Source organism: Poecilia reticulata, linkage group LG14 (genome assembly GCF_000633615.1).
Source record: "Poecilia reticulata strain Guanapo linkage group LG14, Guppy_female_1.0+MT, whole genome shotgun sequence".
Classification (NCBI taxonomy): domain Eukaryota; kingdom Metazoa; phylum Chordata; class Actinopteri; order Cyprinodontiformes; family Poeciliidae; genus Poecilia; species Poecilia reticulata.
In genome coordinates this window covers 4168933-4185273 of record NC_024344.1, presented here as the reverse complement: position 1 = coordinate 4185273, position 16341 = coordinate 4168933, and the positions used below count along the sequence as shown (strand labels likewise).

At 36.9% G+C, this 16341-nt stretch overlaps 2 protein-coding genes across 3 annotated transcripts in view; one reads left to right on the top strand and one right to left on the bottom strand.

Annotated features, from left to right (window-relative positions):
• Nucleotides 1-260: 260 nt before the first annotated feature.
• nf2b (NF2, moesin-ezrin-radixin like (MERLIN) tumor suppressor b) lies at nt 261-13636 on the bottom strand. The gene is made up of 17 exons (XM_008427398.2): nt 13305-13636; nt 12989-13104; nt 9793-9918; nt 9558-9680; nt 9397-9480; nt 8078-8146; nt 7906-7988; nt 7757-7832; nt 7535-7672; nt 6629-6703; nt 6447-6560; nt 5175-5297; nt 4848-5065; nt 3083-3185; nt 2208-2338; nt 1944-2115; nt 261-1002 (listed from the first exon to the last, which is right to left on the bottom strand). Exons 2-17 carry the CDS (start codon nt 13076-13078, stop codon nt 955-957), a joined length of 1773 nt encoding a protein of 590 aa, XP_008425620.1. The 5' UTR covers nt 13079-13104; nt 13305-13636; the 3' UTR covers nt 261-954.
• A 287-nt stretch (nt 13637-13923) lies between these two features.
• The window catches only part of mettl27 (methyltransferase like 27), a 5176-nt gene continuing 2758 nt past the window's right edge, over nt 13924-16341 (top strand). Inside the window, exons 1-3 of one of the 2 annotated variants that reach the window (XM_008427399.2) lie at nt 13924-14016; nt 15035-15171; nt 15939-16067. In XM_008427399.2, the coding sequence (XP_008425621.1) occupies nt 15052-15171; nt 15939-16067 (249 nt within the window). In that variant the 5' untranslated portion in view covers nt 13924-14016; nt 15035-15051. The remainder of the gene's footprint in view (nt 14017-15034; nt 15172-15938; nt 16068-16341) is intronic. The other variant, XM_008427400.2, reaches the window with a different exon arrangement.

Genomic DNA, 16341 nt, shown 5'->3' with positions numbered 1-16341 from the left:
AAATCCTGCCAAGGGTGTTTTTCTAGTTTCTAGTGAAAATATCTTACTACACCTGAAACAATAAAAACTAACTTACAAGTAAACTTTTCGGCAAAAAATCTGAGTTTGCTTTAAGTCAATAATTCCTTAATATTGATGAGAAAATAAAAAATGTCATCCTATGTTACACGTGAAATAATCTGCCAATGAAACAAATACTTTTTCATCAATAATAAGTTAAAACAAGCTCCTGTATCTTGCTGGAAAGTTACTTCTAAGTTAGTTTTGTCTTATTTCAAGTGGACAAAGATATTTTTGTCTAGAAACTAGACAAAAATACTAGTTTTTATGATTTTGCAAGAACGCTTCTAGCTTTCATAAGCTATACTTAAAAATAAAAATTAAATGAATTCTTCCACCTCTGATAAGAAGAGTAGTTAAATATCTAGTCAGAACAGGAACAGTTAAAATCTAGTTTATGTTTCACTTTGAGTGGATGTTAGCTTCTACCTGGAACATTGCAAGCCGACACTTTTAAACTACTCCCTCATTGTAGCGCTCCTCTGATTTCCTACAGTCGCGCTATCACGTACCATAAAACCCTCATATTCTGTTTTCCACATTTCCAAAGTACAAACTGATCAACTGACTCGATCGCAGGAAGATAGTCATAATGTTGTGGCTTATCCCTCTGCATTTGATCATCTAAAGCTGCTGCAAAACACTTAAAACTTCAGCCCCACATCCTGGACTAATGACCTTTGTGTCACTGTTTCTTTGCATGTAACAGAAATGGTGAAGTTGCTGCAGCAAAGCGAGGAGTGTCTGTCTGGACAGATCCAAAGTCTTTCCGAGGCAAACAGAGCGGTGGCAGGTCTCTGTCTGCTGCTGCTCCCAGTCAGGAACGATACAACACAGAAAAAAGGCAAATTCACAGCTGCAGATGCCCTTTTGTCTCATCTGGAAACGCAGCGATCACACTTCTTCAAAGAAGGCCATCTGAGACATGTAGGCCGAGTTTCGCTGCAAATCAAGACACACAAACAATCTGTGAGGAAAACTAAGAAAAACAAAACAGCTGTGTGGAAACATTCATTCAGGAGGTTTTTATTATATGTAAATAAGTTTAAATCTTAAGATTTTTAATAACCTAAAAGCACATTTACAATATGCATCTGAAAAGGAAACTTCCTCATACTGTAAAGGTTGATTGCTACTAATAATAAAGCATGTTTTAATGTAACTTAGAATTAGTTTTCCTTAGATTGAACCTCTTTAGTGCCATTTTCTATTTGCCTTTTACACCACAGATGTTGTGTATGTTAAACTATAAGGCATAATCATTTAAAATAAACTCTCCTTTTCCTTTCTGCTGGTCATGAGATATATTTAATATTTTCCAGACTAATTTTCCAGACAAGTTGCTTACCGAGCTGTGTATCGGTGTATGAATGTGTGAGCGTTTGTGAGTGTGAATGGGTGAATGTGACTCTAGTGTAAAGCGCTTTGAGTGGTCAAAAATGATTGAGCGCTATATAAGTTCAGTCCATTTACCATTTACTATGTAGGAACTCTGGCTATGTTCTCGATATTCATAGAGATTCATTAAAAAAGAAAGCCGACAATATTAGTGCACCGACTGCAGATTACTGACTGATCGCCGATAACCGATCTTTGAAAAACCTGACCTGACGATTATAATTTTGATTGATACCAATTTGTTTTGTCCGAAATGTTCCTAAATATAGCAAAAATAGATACAATTCGCTTCACATGCAAGTATCGACCGATCTCCAATGTCCCAAAATTAACAAAATCGGTGCAGATTTATCAGCGCATCCCTATTTTAGAAACATTTCAAAAACATTTGATAGTTTATTTTGCTCTTTTACTTTCCTAAACACTCCAACAGTCCAATCCTCCACGATGCCGATAATCAGAGTAAGATCGGTTGGCACACTCACGTTGCTGTGAGGTATGTATGCAGGTTCGGGGACGTAACCTCTGGCCTCTGCAGGGAGGCTGTACATGCTGGCCTGCTGCTGCTGCTGCTCCTCCAGCTTCAGAGACTCGATCTCCGACTTCAGCTCCTTCAGCTGGTCCTGCAGGTGTTTGCTCTTCTCCATGTACTCCAGCCTGTGTAAATGCATAGCAGCGTCAGCATCAGAGCTGAGTCGTCTCCTAAATAACAGGTGAAGCGTCGCGTGTTTGGGCCGCCGCCGCCTCACCGCTCTCTCTCGATCTCCATGGACAGCCTCTTCATGTCCGAGTCCTTGAAGTCGAGGCGCGACGACGCTGAATCATAGCTGAAGTCGGCTGCTTCGGGAGGCGCAGGCGGAGCAGAGTACGCAGCTATGAGCTGAAGGACACAAACACATGTCAACTTGCTTTCTGATTGTGAAAACTATCATGCTAGCATATGCTACATTTATCCTGAATGCAAATGAAAACACAGTTCTTTTATTGCTGCGCTGCAGCTCAAGGTCCGATTGAATGCAAACTATTTATTACAATATTTTTTGATTCATTCTTTCTCTTGCCAAGTGTTTTTTCCGCATAGTTTTTAGTGCAAATATGGTATTACACTTGAAATAAGAAAAACTAACTTACAAGTAAGTTTTTGGCAAGATACAGGAGCTTGTTTTAAGTAAATCATTCCTTAATATTGATGAAAAATTACTAGTTCCGACATTTTTCCCATGTCATAAGTGAAATAATCTGCCAATGAATCTAGTAATTTTTCATCAATATTAAGGAATAATTTACTTAAAATAATCTAATAAGATAATAATAAGATTTTGTGTTTTCACAGTGTACAAACCCTATTTGTTTACATTTAAGTATTAATAGTCTTTACAGAAAATGTATTTTTTCCTCTCTCTTTCTGTCATTTTTTAAAATCTCTGAGTCAGCTCTGATGAATCAGACTGTCTTCATTTTCTAATTCCATAAATACCCATAAAAGCAGAAAAGCTAATCAAAGGCATCAGCTACTAAAAGAAGTGCACTCTGATGGCTAAGTAATAACCTTCAAAAGAAAACAAAAAACATCAACAAAGAGGAGCGCATTAATGTGAAAACAACTTAAAACGTGCATCACTACCGGGTATGTTGTTTTGGTGATCTCCAGGAGCTTCTGCTTGGCTCTTCGCTCAGCATCCTTTGCTTCTGTCAGGTCCTGCTTCAGGTGATCTGCTTCTTTCAGCCTGGAATCAGACGACTGACAGATCAATAAAACCGCTCAGCTAATCTGCAGGAAATACATCATTTTGGTTCCCCTCGTAAAGATAAAAACCTTCAAATAAAATCCTGATTAGTTCCAGTATAATGGTTTATTAATACTAGTGTTAGTTTGGACACATTTATTAAGTAGGAACAAATGAAGTTGCCTCTACTCCTGCCTTCTTCAAATCTAACTAAATCACTGTCAAACGTTTGTGCAGCAAAGGTTTTTGTTTGTGCCGCGATCATTTTAAATATATTAATAAAGAAGTTTGCAGAGGTCATCATCAGTGTATTGAAAGCAGAACAAACTTTTTTTTTTTGCTGCACACACGTAGCTGAGATGATTGAGACCACATTCTTTTGATTTTGTAAATGTGAGCAGGGCGGCTGGTTGACCTCTGATAACCTTTTTTATTCATATCTTTAAAAATTATGGCAACACCAATTAAAATTTTGCACAAAAATTTGAAACCAATTTTGTTTGACTTGAGTCATGTGGGGGGACCTATACATTTCATTAATATCTTCAAAATAAAAGCAGCACAAATTAACATTTTTGCTGCACTAACCAGCACAAACGTAGCACAAATATTTGACACTAATTTTGCCTGATTTGAATTTGGGATGGTTGACCTCTAATCAATCAATCAAATTTTATTTGTATAGCACATATCAGTAGCAAGGCATTTCAAAGTGCTTTACATAATTAAAATAAAAAAAAGCATGTGACATTGAATAAACAGTGAGAAAGAGAAAGGGATTTTAAAAAAAGATAAAAACATTAAAACCTGCACCCCTTTTAGGATTTCAGTTAAACGTCGTTTAACTGGGACTCTAACCCTCTGGGACTTTAGTCAAAAACACCGTTGGACAAGGACTCCAACCTCTAGGTTTTTAGTTGAAACGCCGTCAACTGGGACTCTAAACCCATAGGACTTTAGTTAAACGTCGTTTAACTGGGACGTTTTCCGGGGGGCTTTACATCATTAAAACGGAAACAGTGAGAAAGAGAAATAAAAAGAACTTAAAAAGTAAAGATAAAAACATTAAAGAGATTTTTTCTAATGACCTCTGGACACATTTATTAGCATCTTTAAAATGCAGCACAAATGGAGAATTTCTTTCATAAGTTAAGGCAATTTATCTAAAATCCTGGGAAACAAAATCTGTTTTCTCTCAAAATAATAATATAAAAGAAACATGCACATAATGTTATAAAACTAAATATTTGCAGTTTTGGGTCTAAAATCACAGATTGAATCCAACATGAACACAAACGCGGTGCGGTTAGTTTTCAGTTCGGTTAGTTTGTGACACATCATAGTATTTCCTTTTTAGGAAACAGCTTGTGGTACATAGATTCGCTACAATCTGTGTTAAAAGATTTTATTTTCCCCAGAAATATAAGCAAAGCACAACTACAGGCTTCAACAAGCTTCTTCATTTAAAACTGAAGCTTATAAAGAGACACCAGGAGCTAATATCTGTGATTAGGCTTTAATTAGGACAGTTTCCTGCCACTTCATCTTTTGTAAATAGATACAAGCATGTAATAAATGGTACATCTGCAGAAAAGCCATGAGGAAAGCAGTAATTATTACAGTAAAACACTCAGAGCAGCAGTAGTAAAGATAATTTCACACCTCCTCTCTGACTGCTCCACCAGCTTTACAGCCAGCTGCTCCGCCTCCCTCATCTTCTGCTCCATCAGGCGTTTCTCCTCCTTGGTCTTCATGGCTGTGACCTCTAACCTCTGTCGGTCCTGCTCAGCCTCTGCAGCTTTGTGAGCCAGAAGCTTAGCCTCCTCCTCAGCGATCTGGGCCTTTTCTGCCAGCAGGTCTGCCGTCTCCTCAGACCGCAGCTGGACGAACAAATGAAGACAGGAAATACGAATCATGATTCAGGAATGTGATTTTTAACCGTTTCATTCGCTCACGCGTAGTCTGAGTCTGAAACATCGGAGATCTCACCAGCGCCTCGTTAGCGAGCCGCGCCTCGTCCTGCAGCTGGAAAAGTCTTCGCTCCATCTCCTCTTTCGCTCGCTCTGCTTCCTCTCTCATCTGCTTTTCCCGAGCCAGGATCTGACGCTCCATCTAGATGGAGGAGAAAAACCAAAGACTCAGAATTAAACACAACCGAACACAGTGGATCGTCACGTTTTCAACACTTTTCAAGTCAAAATCCAATCCTGGACTCAAATCACAGATTTACTCAGTGATTTGAGTAAATCAGTTCAAACCATTCAGTCTGGATCATTTTTAAGTTATGAACACAAACATTTACAGTGAATTTAGAGGAGATATTTCTGTTGATATTAGTTTTTAATACAAAACCGACAAAATCCACATGAGGGAGAGAGAGGAAAGAGCAGGAGAAGAAAAAATACAGCGACAGAAGAAGGGATTAAAGGAAAGAACAAAACATAAAAGAAGGTAGAGAGAAAAAACTGAAAGAAGGAATTTATCAAGGAAAGAATGAAGCAAGCAAGGAAGAGGAGACAAAGAAAGGAGGAAGGAAAGGAGTGAGCATTAAAATAAAGATAAAAGAAAATTACAGGAAGGAAGAAAGGAAGGATAGTGACAGAAAAACAAGAGGAAAGACAACAGGAATGACAAGAACAAGGAAGGAAAAAGTAAAGGAGGAAGGAAGGAAGGAGAATAGGGAGAAAAGACAATGAAGTACAAGCAGAATGACGAAAAGATGAAGTTTTAATACAAAAACTGGAAAAACCCAAAGGAAGGAGAGAAAGCAAGAGGGGAATAAGAAACAAAAAAGGGATTAAAGGAAAGAACAAAACATAAAAGAAGGTAGAGAGGAAAAACTAAAAGAAGGAACCAAAGAAGGAAGGGAGGGAAAAAGTAAGAATAAGAAGGAAGGAAGCAAAAGAAGAGAAGAAAATGAATAATCAAGGAAGGAAGGAAAGAAGTGAGCATGGAAAAAAAGTTACACAAAGAGAAAAATGCAGGAAGGAAGGAAGAAAGGAAGAGTAGCTGTGAGGAAAAGAGAAAAACAAGAGGAAAGACAACAGGAATGAGAAGAACAAGGAAGGAAAGGAGGAAGGAAGAAACAAATGATGGAGAGGAAATGAGGAGAAAAAGACCAAATTAAGGAAAAGCAGAAAGACGGAAAAGCAAATAGGGAAAAAAGCAAGAATAAAATGTGGAATCACACATTTCTTTTCCTATTCCTCCATCCAGCGTTTTAAACATTCATAATTAAAATCTGTATTTTTCCCCCCCAACCTTCTTGCGGGCCTTCTCCTCTTTGGCCTGAGCCTTCATCTGCTGCACTTCGATGGAGTCCACCTTCCTCCTCCTCATGAACAGATCGTGGTTCCCGATGCACAGCTGCAGGATCTGAAGCACAAAGAAACATCATTCACTGCCAACACAGACAAGTGATTTAGCTACAAAAATAAACGCACCAGCTTGTTGACACGCAGCTGGGATGAGTAGAACTTGAAGACATCTTTCTTCTTATCCAGAGGTTTGATTGTGAACTGCAAGAACGGAGGCTCGGTTACTACAAATTACAAAAACTCTCCTGCAGTAATCCTAGCTTTGGAAGTAAAAACTCAGAATTAGATTTTTACTGATGAATGCTTAAATGGTATTTTATCAGTTAAATGAAAGCAGTTTTCAACAGAAGAGGAACAGGGCCACAGGAAAATAAATTCAGATTTTTTTCCTTAGAATTCTCTTTTTTTCAGAATTCACCAGAATTTTTCTGACTTTAGTTTTCTAAGATCAAATTAAAGCCAGAATTATTTTATTCACAAATTACATCAATGTAATGATGTTGGGTATTATTTAAGTGCACAGCAGGCTGTTTACTCATTAACAGAGCTTATTAATGACTTCTGTTACCTTTTACCACAACCGGCCCTTTAAGAATGTTCATAATCTCTATATGGCCCAAAATAAAAGTGAGTTTGACGACTCTAATCAAACACCCTGAGCTGCAATAGAGTGGTTTAGATTGAAGCATGTTCATTTTTTACAAAGTCCTAGTCAAAGTCTAAACTGAAATCTAATTTAGAATCCGTAGTAAATCTTCAGAGTTAGTGTTCACAGATGATCTCTATCCAATCTAGCAAAATTTTAGATATTTTGAAAAGAAAAATGGGCAAACAATTAACTATAAATTTTTCAAAAGTTGAGCAGGTGTAACTGCAACAAAATATTCCCAACTAAAAATAAAAAATGACTTTTTGTTTTCCTACCACTGCAGTTGAGCACCATGTTGTGGTAGTAATGTGACAAAATGTACTAAAAGTGTCAAAGTTATTTCCTTAAACCCACAGAAACGGATTAAAAGTCTGTGCACTCACCTCCTTCTCGCTGTAGGAGATGTTGCGGATCCCGCTCCAGGGGAAAGACTTGTTTGGGTTCAGTTTGTTGTTGGGGTTGTAGATATGGAGACCCTGAGCGTCCACACCCAGTAACAGGTCTGTGTCTCTCTTATTTTGCTGTACATTAAACAATACTACAGGTTAAGAACTGTTCTTAGCGCTGTGGACCGGTTTAGTCGTGCTGCAGTCATCAACACTCACAGTAATGGCAAAGTAGCTAACACCGTACATTTCGAGGTCCTGGGCGATCTTCAGGTATTCCATCTCTGCTTCGTCTCTGAGCAGAAAGAGGCATTGCAATTAAAACCCAAACCTTTAGTAAACTGTTGCTAATTTAAAGGAAGTCGTACCTGGCGATGCCTCTGTGTTCGGCGTACCAAGCTGTGATCTTCTCCTCCCACATGTCCGCAGTCATTTGGTACTGCATCAGTACCTGAGATGTTCCCATGGAAAACAATCAGGAATCTAACAAATAACCTGTTTTCACTGACGTCTGGACGTAGCTTAGCTTAGCATGCTTACCCTTTTTGGCAACAGCTCATCTTGTGCAAGAAAACCCGGCTTGTGAAAGTTTGGGTCGTAGTCCCCGTACTGGGATGGACATTAAGAAATAAGAAAAATAAAGCATTAATGTGGCTCTTAGACATACTACTATGTCTAAATTAAAACAGAATATACTTATCTATTAATTTAAACAGTATATCATGTCTTAGGTTAGATGTTTATACAATCATTAATTTCAATTTTGATCTTTTAATACTTCCAGGATGTGATGATGATACAAAAACAAGTTCAAATCATTTTTAAAACAAGAATTGAATAAATTAATTTAAATTTTCTCTGTAGTTTCTTCTAATCCACATATACAGTCCAGATTATTTATATACTGCTCAAAAAAATAAAGGGAACACTTAAACAACACAATATAACTCCAAGTAAATCAAACTTCTGTGAAATCAAACTGTCCACTTAGGAAGCAACACTGATTGACCCGACGAGGGTCCCCGTTGTCAATCAGTGTTGCTCCCTAAGTGGACAGTTTGATTTCACAGAAGTTTGATTTACTTGGAGTTATATTGTGTTGTTTAAGTGTTCCCTTTATTTTTTTGAGCAGTGTACTTATATTAATTATATCCTGTAAGTTGCTCCTTAATCTTGTTCTTTGTCTTTTGTACCCATCAACAAGCTTCTTCTCTAACAATTAAACAGAAGCTTAATTGTTAAGACAATAAGCATGCTGCATTATTTAGCTGCAAAGAAAGCAGATATATTGGGAGAGTTTCAGCCTCTAGAACAAAAAAACCTCAACTGTTCTTTTTTTGTTGTTTGTTTTTAGATTTGATTCTTCATTATCCAAACGTAAGTTTAATAAATTGACCCGATCTGCACACAGAGAAGCAATTTACTAATTTACAACTCCAGCTCCTGGTTTCAACGAATAAAAACATTTCTGCAGCGTAAAAACACTTCATCACACTATAAACAATTTATGATATTCATTTCTCTGCCCTTTTGATTCCGTGAAACGCTGACATTGCCTTAGTTAATCTCACCCTGACAACATGCTTAAAAGCTAAATAAAAAAACCACTTTGTATAAAATCTACCAATCTGGTGGGAATTTGTGTTACAAATGAAACTTGCTAAAGAATATTATTCACCCATTAAATTGGACTATTTATATACCTTTAAGCCTTTTTTATATAATTTTGACCCTTAGTAGATAAGACACAACATTCAAAGAACTTTAAATTTGCGAACTGATCATCAGCCTTTATGGTTTACGTCTCAAAATGTCTGAAATTTAAAAATAATGTCTGTAGCTTTGCATTGTCCTCCTACCTTTGCCTGGACAGCATAAGAGGCCAAAAGCACTGAAGCTTCAGGGGAACAGAATATCTCTTCATCTAGTATCTGTTTTTTCACCTGAAAATAAGAGTTTCACACCAAGTTTATGATATTTACACAAAAACACACAAAATGCATTATATTTTTGTTGCTACCTGTAAGAAAAATAGGTGTTGGGTGATTTCTTGGACCAGTTCTTCTTCAACTTTCTCAGGGAAGAATTTTGCTAGAAAGTGAAACGTTATGGGGGAATCCTTAGGAACCTCCTGATCCAGAACCTTGTTGGAAAAAACACATTAAGAGGAAAACAATTCTGGGCTCAAGTAACCAATAATCTTCATTAGAAGTAGCAGCTACAGTCAGACTTTATTGATGAAGCGCTTCACTCACCCGTTTCTCCTGTTTAAGCCAGGCGTAGGTGTCCTTCACCGTGTATCTGAGTCCAAAGAACCAGGTCTCCCTCAAACCGACGGTGCGACACACCAGGTCAAACAAATCTTTACCTTTCCATTTGACCTGAGACAAGCAGAGCGACGTTAAAACCTTTTTCCTGCAGTTGCTTTTCTGAGATTTTCAGGAACAAGCAGAAAGAAGCCAGTGGCACTTCTGCCCCCTGCAGGAACCTTTAGGTATAACACTTGAATTTATATTACAAGCTTTTCTCGTTTTTAACAAAATATTTATAACAGGATTGCAAAATAATGGAAGTGGAATCAGCACTTAAACAGATAAAAACTTGGGAGTTAAGATACCAAGCACATCCGACTTTAAGTATCAACCAGCTCAGTTAAAAAATTTGAATTTATTACTTATTTGCCTTAAATAAAATACCTAAAATAAAGTGGCTTAAAATGTAAAATCACTTCAATTGAAGGGTCTATAATTAATTAACTGCATTTGAATCAAATGATAAAATAAGTGATTCAAAAACCCTGTTGGCTGCTAAATTATTGACTAAATAGACGTATGAGCTCCACAACACATTTATTGTCGTCTGTTATTTAGGTTATTCACCCAACAAGTTTGAATCTTTGACCTTGTTTCTCGCCTTCTTTGCTTAAATAAATCTCTCTTCTTTAGCAATTTCCAATTATTCTTACCGTATTTTTCGCACTATAAGGCTCACCTAAAAACCTTCAATTTCCTCAAAAGCCGACAGTGCGCCTTATAACCCGGTGCGCCTTATATATGGACCAATATTGAGCCACAACAGGTCTAGCAATTACGGTAAGCAGCCGCCGACTTCATTTTCCCTGTAGAAGAAGAAGCGCGCGGTGCATGCTGGGATAGTTGTCAGAACGCTGGTTTGTTAATAAAGTTTGACTGACCTATCTACCTACCGACCTGATAATCAGGTCGTCTGCAGGTCATTTAGCACCACGTTCTCCACCAACATGCTGTGCGCAAACGGAGACGGGTCACCATCGTCCGGCCCAGGCCCAGTAGCGGAAGGCTCTCCTCGCCGACCCGAGTCGGACTGTTTTGTTGATATTCACTTTAGTGCAGCTCCATCTAGTGGATGCATAACGTAACTCCAGCCTCTACTGTAGCGTCTATTCTATGCGCCTTATATATGAAAAAAGTTTTAAAATAGGCCATTCATTGAAGGTGCGCCTTATAGTGCGGAAAATACGATAGATTCCTAAGTGATTGTTGTTTTATTTTATATTTTTGTTTCGCTCATTTTTGTAGATTTTTGCTTAAAAAAAACCCTCCAAGCTAAACATTATTACCTTCATCTGTTCCTGACGAGTCACTTCTTCTTCCTCTGTCAGACAAACTTACTCTCTGCTTTGTTTAAGCAAACAAGCCACAAGTTGGTTTACTGCACATCCGTTTGCAGTAATATGTGGCACTTCTTCCTTGGACTAATCATTAGCAGTTCTTATTTAGTACAGACTAATCAAATGTTACGTTGTTCTGAACTTGTAAATAATAACCTAACATGAAGTGGCATGTTCATAATCTACAGTTTATGTATGATGGATAAATAAAAACTAACAGAATATTTTTTCAAGTGATGAAGCAGCAGAAAAGCAGTGGATGATGTTTTATTCCCTTCTTTCTCTCCAAACAGCAGACAGACGTTTGTAGTTCAGAGTCAGACTGTCCACTTCCATCTATGACTGATCATTAAACAAGATGAGTCAGGACATGCGCAGACACAGAAGTCTGCAGAACCAATTTCCCCAGGCCAAACCTGACTAATACACCTCCAAGAAGATTATATGTCATGTTTCAGGAGGTATGCTTCATTTTTTATTGCAACAAGATTCCTCGTCTTCTCGATTTTCTCTTTAGCGGACACTTGTGTGGAGGAAATGCTTGTGCAGCTCATGACCGACACTGTGGAGTGCAAAAGGATTAATGCTAACCTTTTCTTTTTCTCATTAGAACCACAAACCTGAATGTATTATACTGAGAGATTTGGGAAGGAAGCAGCAAACATGGAAAAAGAAATCCTAACAGCAGATTAGTCCAAAACAGATGGAATTAGAAAAAATGGGGAAAAATTGCTCTCTAATTATGAAAAAAAAAGAGATTGTTCAATAAAACATTGCCTCAGGGAGAGAGGACATATATGTGCTACAGTTTGTCTGATTTAAAAATAAATAAAATTAAATAATGTATAACTTTCCTTCCTATTTATTTTTGTGCCATTTTGTATTAGTCTGAAACCTGCAGCTCTTTAGATCCCAAAATACTAAAGAATTTAGCAACATTTTAAGTTTTTGTGTGTTTTTAAGCAATGTTATATGCACAGACAATTACATTAATAGTGTAATGCGACAGGAATATTTTGTTTTTATAAGACTTTATTCTTTGTCAATAGGCTTCAAAGTACTTGCTTTTATTGACATAATGTTTAAATTGAATATGTATTAAACCTTAAAACTACATTAAAAGTTGTTCTTTAATTGAAAAATGTAAACAAATGACTATAGTAGGTTTTATAAAAACATTTTGGAGAGTCATCCTGCTCAAAATGTGTCCGGATAAACAAATTATTATTTGTTATAATATTATATATAATATTAATATTATTATTTTCCATTCATTATGTCTCAAACGTAACTCAGAGCAGGTGGGTTTTAGGCTTGATTTAAAGGAGCTCAGTGTTTTGGCTGTTTAGCAGTTTTCTGGGAGTTTGTTCCAGATTTGTGGTGCATAGAACCTGAATGCTGCTTCTTTTTAGGTAGATCTGTGAAGACACTGTGCCAGTTATCAATGCAACAACAGATACACATATAAATGAGTTTCTCTAGATCTTTCTGGTACATTAATCTGGGAAATGTTCTTCAGGTGACAGAAGGCTGACTTTGTAACTGTCTTTATGTGTTTGTGACATATTTCGGGCCTGATCAGTTATTATAAGTTATCTTTGGACTCCTCTTTAGGTCCAAAGATAATAACTTCCGTTTTGTTTCTGTTCAGCTGGATAAAGTCATGGCATTATATAGCCAACATTTCCATCCTATACAAATGTTTGTGTTTCTTGTCTTTCTTTAATTTACTACTTCATGTGTGGGRTGTACAATTAAACATAAGGACAGACAGAAAAGAGGTCGTGGGAAGAAATCCTAACCTCACAGCTGAACTCCATCTCAGCATCCATAGTGACGACTTTAACTTTGAAAGTCTTGGGTTGTTTCTTCTTCAGTCCCAGGATCGACATTTTGATAGTGTTTCCAGATTGGAGAACTGTGGAAACAATGAGATGCGTTCAAGGAAGAATAAGTAAATCACAACTCAACACAGTGTAATAACCCATCTAAAACAATTCATATCAATAACCTACATAACACGCCTCGAAAACTAATATTTTCAGTCGATTTTACACAGGAGAGCTGCTTTGAGTTGGAAAATATAAGGTATTAGACGTATAGATGAGGCCTAATTACCAGGGAGCAGAGTTGAACTTGAGCCCGTCCAGCAAGGCTGAGGGGAGGATGGGCTTTTGTGTTTGTGTTGGAGCGACCAATGCTAAGCTAACTTTCCTCACTAAAACTGCTACTTTTTCTAACAGCTAAGACACAAAAACCGTCCATAACAAGTTATAAAAACAGCGAAACTTTAGCGAAACCTCCATAGTGGACTTATATCTGATATATTTGTTCCTAAAGTTAGAAAAAAAAAACTTGCTAAAGCTGTCGGTGCTACGTGTTTAGCTTGTTAGCAGACTGTTCAAAATCAGAAGGAGTTTCCAGAAGATTTTTGTTTTGACTCCCAGTCGCTCTACAGGTGGRAACATGAACAACAGTCAGGAAAGCCACTGCGCCTGTGTCTGCTTCAATGCTGTCGGAAATATCARCTTTACACTGAAATATCAGTGAATGTAGGAGAAAACACCGAAGCAAAAAACTACTTTGGTAATGAGTTTTTCTATAGAAATATCATTGAAGAAATGAAGACATATTCTAAGAGTTTAAARCGGAAGTTCTAGTAAAAACCTGTGGATATTTGGAATAGCAAGTTGCAATTAAACGCCTCAGATCCTGAGCGTTTTYACTGAGGGAAAAGTTAACCCATAGTCCATGCATCTCGCTTCCTGGTGCAGTTCGCTGCAACCTTTGAATAAACAGTAACCAAACAACGAGGCTAGTTTTGGTAAATGTACGTCTGTCTTTTTATACAAAATAGAAGCGGGCTTTACATATCACTACACAAGAAAGAAGACAACATTATAGTTAAATGTGTTATGTTTTACTGAGTCGGGAGAAGYTGTTTTTGTGTATAAAATCTTGCACTGTATGACGAGAAATTCCTATTTTATGATGACCTTAACTCAAAATACAATTGTTTCATATTACTTACACGATAGTTTTAAAGAAAAATATACATTATGGTGTAATTGTTTTTCTGTGTTGCAAAAAGCAACAAACAGGCCTTTTTCTATAACGTTGATGATTGCAGTTATGTTAATTTGAAAGACAGAATAAAAAATACATTTAGTATGGTTAAGATTTTGTAGAAGCTTTTGTTTCATTATATTACAATAGAGTTTTACTGTTCTGCTATTTCTTGATTTTACCCTCTGTTACACATTTATTGATTAAAAAAGYACATTATTACTGTTCTTATTCTGTAAACTTGTCACTTATTCTTATTTTTGTATTCTTTACCGTTGTGTGAATGTGCAAGCTTCCACGTTTCTTTAACTTGCTGGTGGTATACTTGAGTTTCCCCACTATGGGATAATAAATTATATTTATATTCATTTATTGCCATTTATGTTATAATATATTATATTCAGTGGAGTTATGCTGGGAGTATAGAAGCTGAAAATGGCTGACAGCTGCTCATTAGTTGTCTTGCAGATGTGGCGGTAATTGCTTGCGACTTCATGTTTAAAACTGGTTTATGACACTTCTTTTATTTGCACATCTTCAGCAGCTGCTGAATTTAACATTACTCCGTCATGTTGTTGTGATAGAACATGTAGTTTCAAAACGTAATCATCCCTGTAAATCTCGAACATGTCTAAAAACAGTATTACATTAATTTAAATATCAGCAAAATTGTTATCTCCAGCAGTTGTTTAAAGATAAAGTGTAATTAAAGCTGCTAAACTGTTTTAATGTTGAATATATTAAAGATGTTCATTAATTGTGTTTTTCTTTTTTACTATTAGTGACAGGTKTTTGTACAATGTCTGCTGACAGTAACACATTTGAAAGCGTAAAAGCTGCTGTCTTGTCAGCTCATAAAAGCTCCACATCAGAAGAGAAGATCAGCTTCTACAACCGCTGGGCAGAAAACTACGAACAGGTGAGAAAAGACTCATTGGGTGGGTTTATTTTCTTATTCTCGGTTTAATAGCTATGACAAGCTAAATGCTAAAATTAAGATTAATGAACAGTCATTTAAACAAAAGTGGCAAATAAACAGCTTTTTGGATTTCTGTTGATGCTAATCGTCTTATGTTTCCGTTAGTTGCTACATGTGAAGGAATAACTTAACCTACTACATTAATCCAAAGTTTCTTTTACATCTACTAYAGATAAACTTGTATTAATTTTACATTTGGTGCGAAATTCCAATCTATGTTGGTAAAATGACAAAAGTTTTCACTTTGCTTCACTTGTGACCTTCACTTGAGGCCTCAGTACTCGACTCGGCCGTCATGGGTTCAAGTCCCGACTCGTTGACCTTTGCTGCATGTCTTCATCGTTTCTCACAGCCGGCTTTCCTGTCACTTCACTATCACATAAAGACTCAAGTTGTCACATAAAGAAAAAWAGAAAATCAGCCAGAWAAACACCAACATTTTTAAGTCTTAACTGACACAGACTCTCAGAGTAATTGATTTAATATTTGGTGAGTAATTTGATTTTGTACCATGCCATTTTAATAATTTCTGCAAAGTTCCGAACCTTACGTTGCATAATTTGCTCAATCTGCTTAACACCTACTGGGTTCAGTGTATTCCTTTAAAGTAATTTTTCTACATATTAAAACAGTGTTTTCTCTTAAATGTAGAAGTGGGAGACCAAAGAAAACAGCTTTCCTTTCAGTTTTTACCATTTTTTAAACAGGATGTGGCCGTTTTGGATTACCGTGCACCGAGTCTGGCAGCRGACTGCATCTCGTCCCATTTCAGCAGCGCRCGAGAAGCAGCCGTCGTGCTGGATGTGGCGTGTGGTACCGGACTGGTGGCCAAACACGTGAGTAGTAGCTACACTAATGAGATACACAGACAGAAAGAAACGAGGCATTAAGAAATCTATACATCAAGATAAAAGGCCAGTTTTGTTGAAGCACCTTTTTGGTTTAATTTTGGCGTTCAGTAGCCTCTCCAGAGTCCAGAACTGAATCTGGAGTAAATTAATGGGACCTCTTGAACAGATATTCTTTCACTCTGTGAAGTTTTACTTTCGCAAAAAATGTGGGCACAGTAGCTGCAGTATTTTGCTTTTATAAAAAGCAAAATTGCATATT

What these genes read in the sequence shown, in the direction of transcription:
- nf2b (XM_008427398.2), bottom strand. Translation starts at nt 13,078, where the DNA reads ATGTCGATCCTGGGACTGAAGAAGAAACAACCCAAGACTTTCAAAGTT. An exon ending in AGCTGCGTGTCAACAAGCTG is followed by an intron (nt 6,561 to 6,628) that starts GTGCGTTTATTT and finishes TTTGTGCTTCAG; the next exon opens with ATCCTGCAGCTGTGCATCGG. An exon ending in CATACATACCTCACAGCAAC is followed by an intron (nt 1,003 to 1,943) that starts GTGAGTGTGCCA and finishes CTTGATTTGCAG; the next exon opens with CGAAACTCGGCCTACATGTC.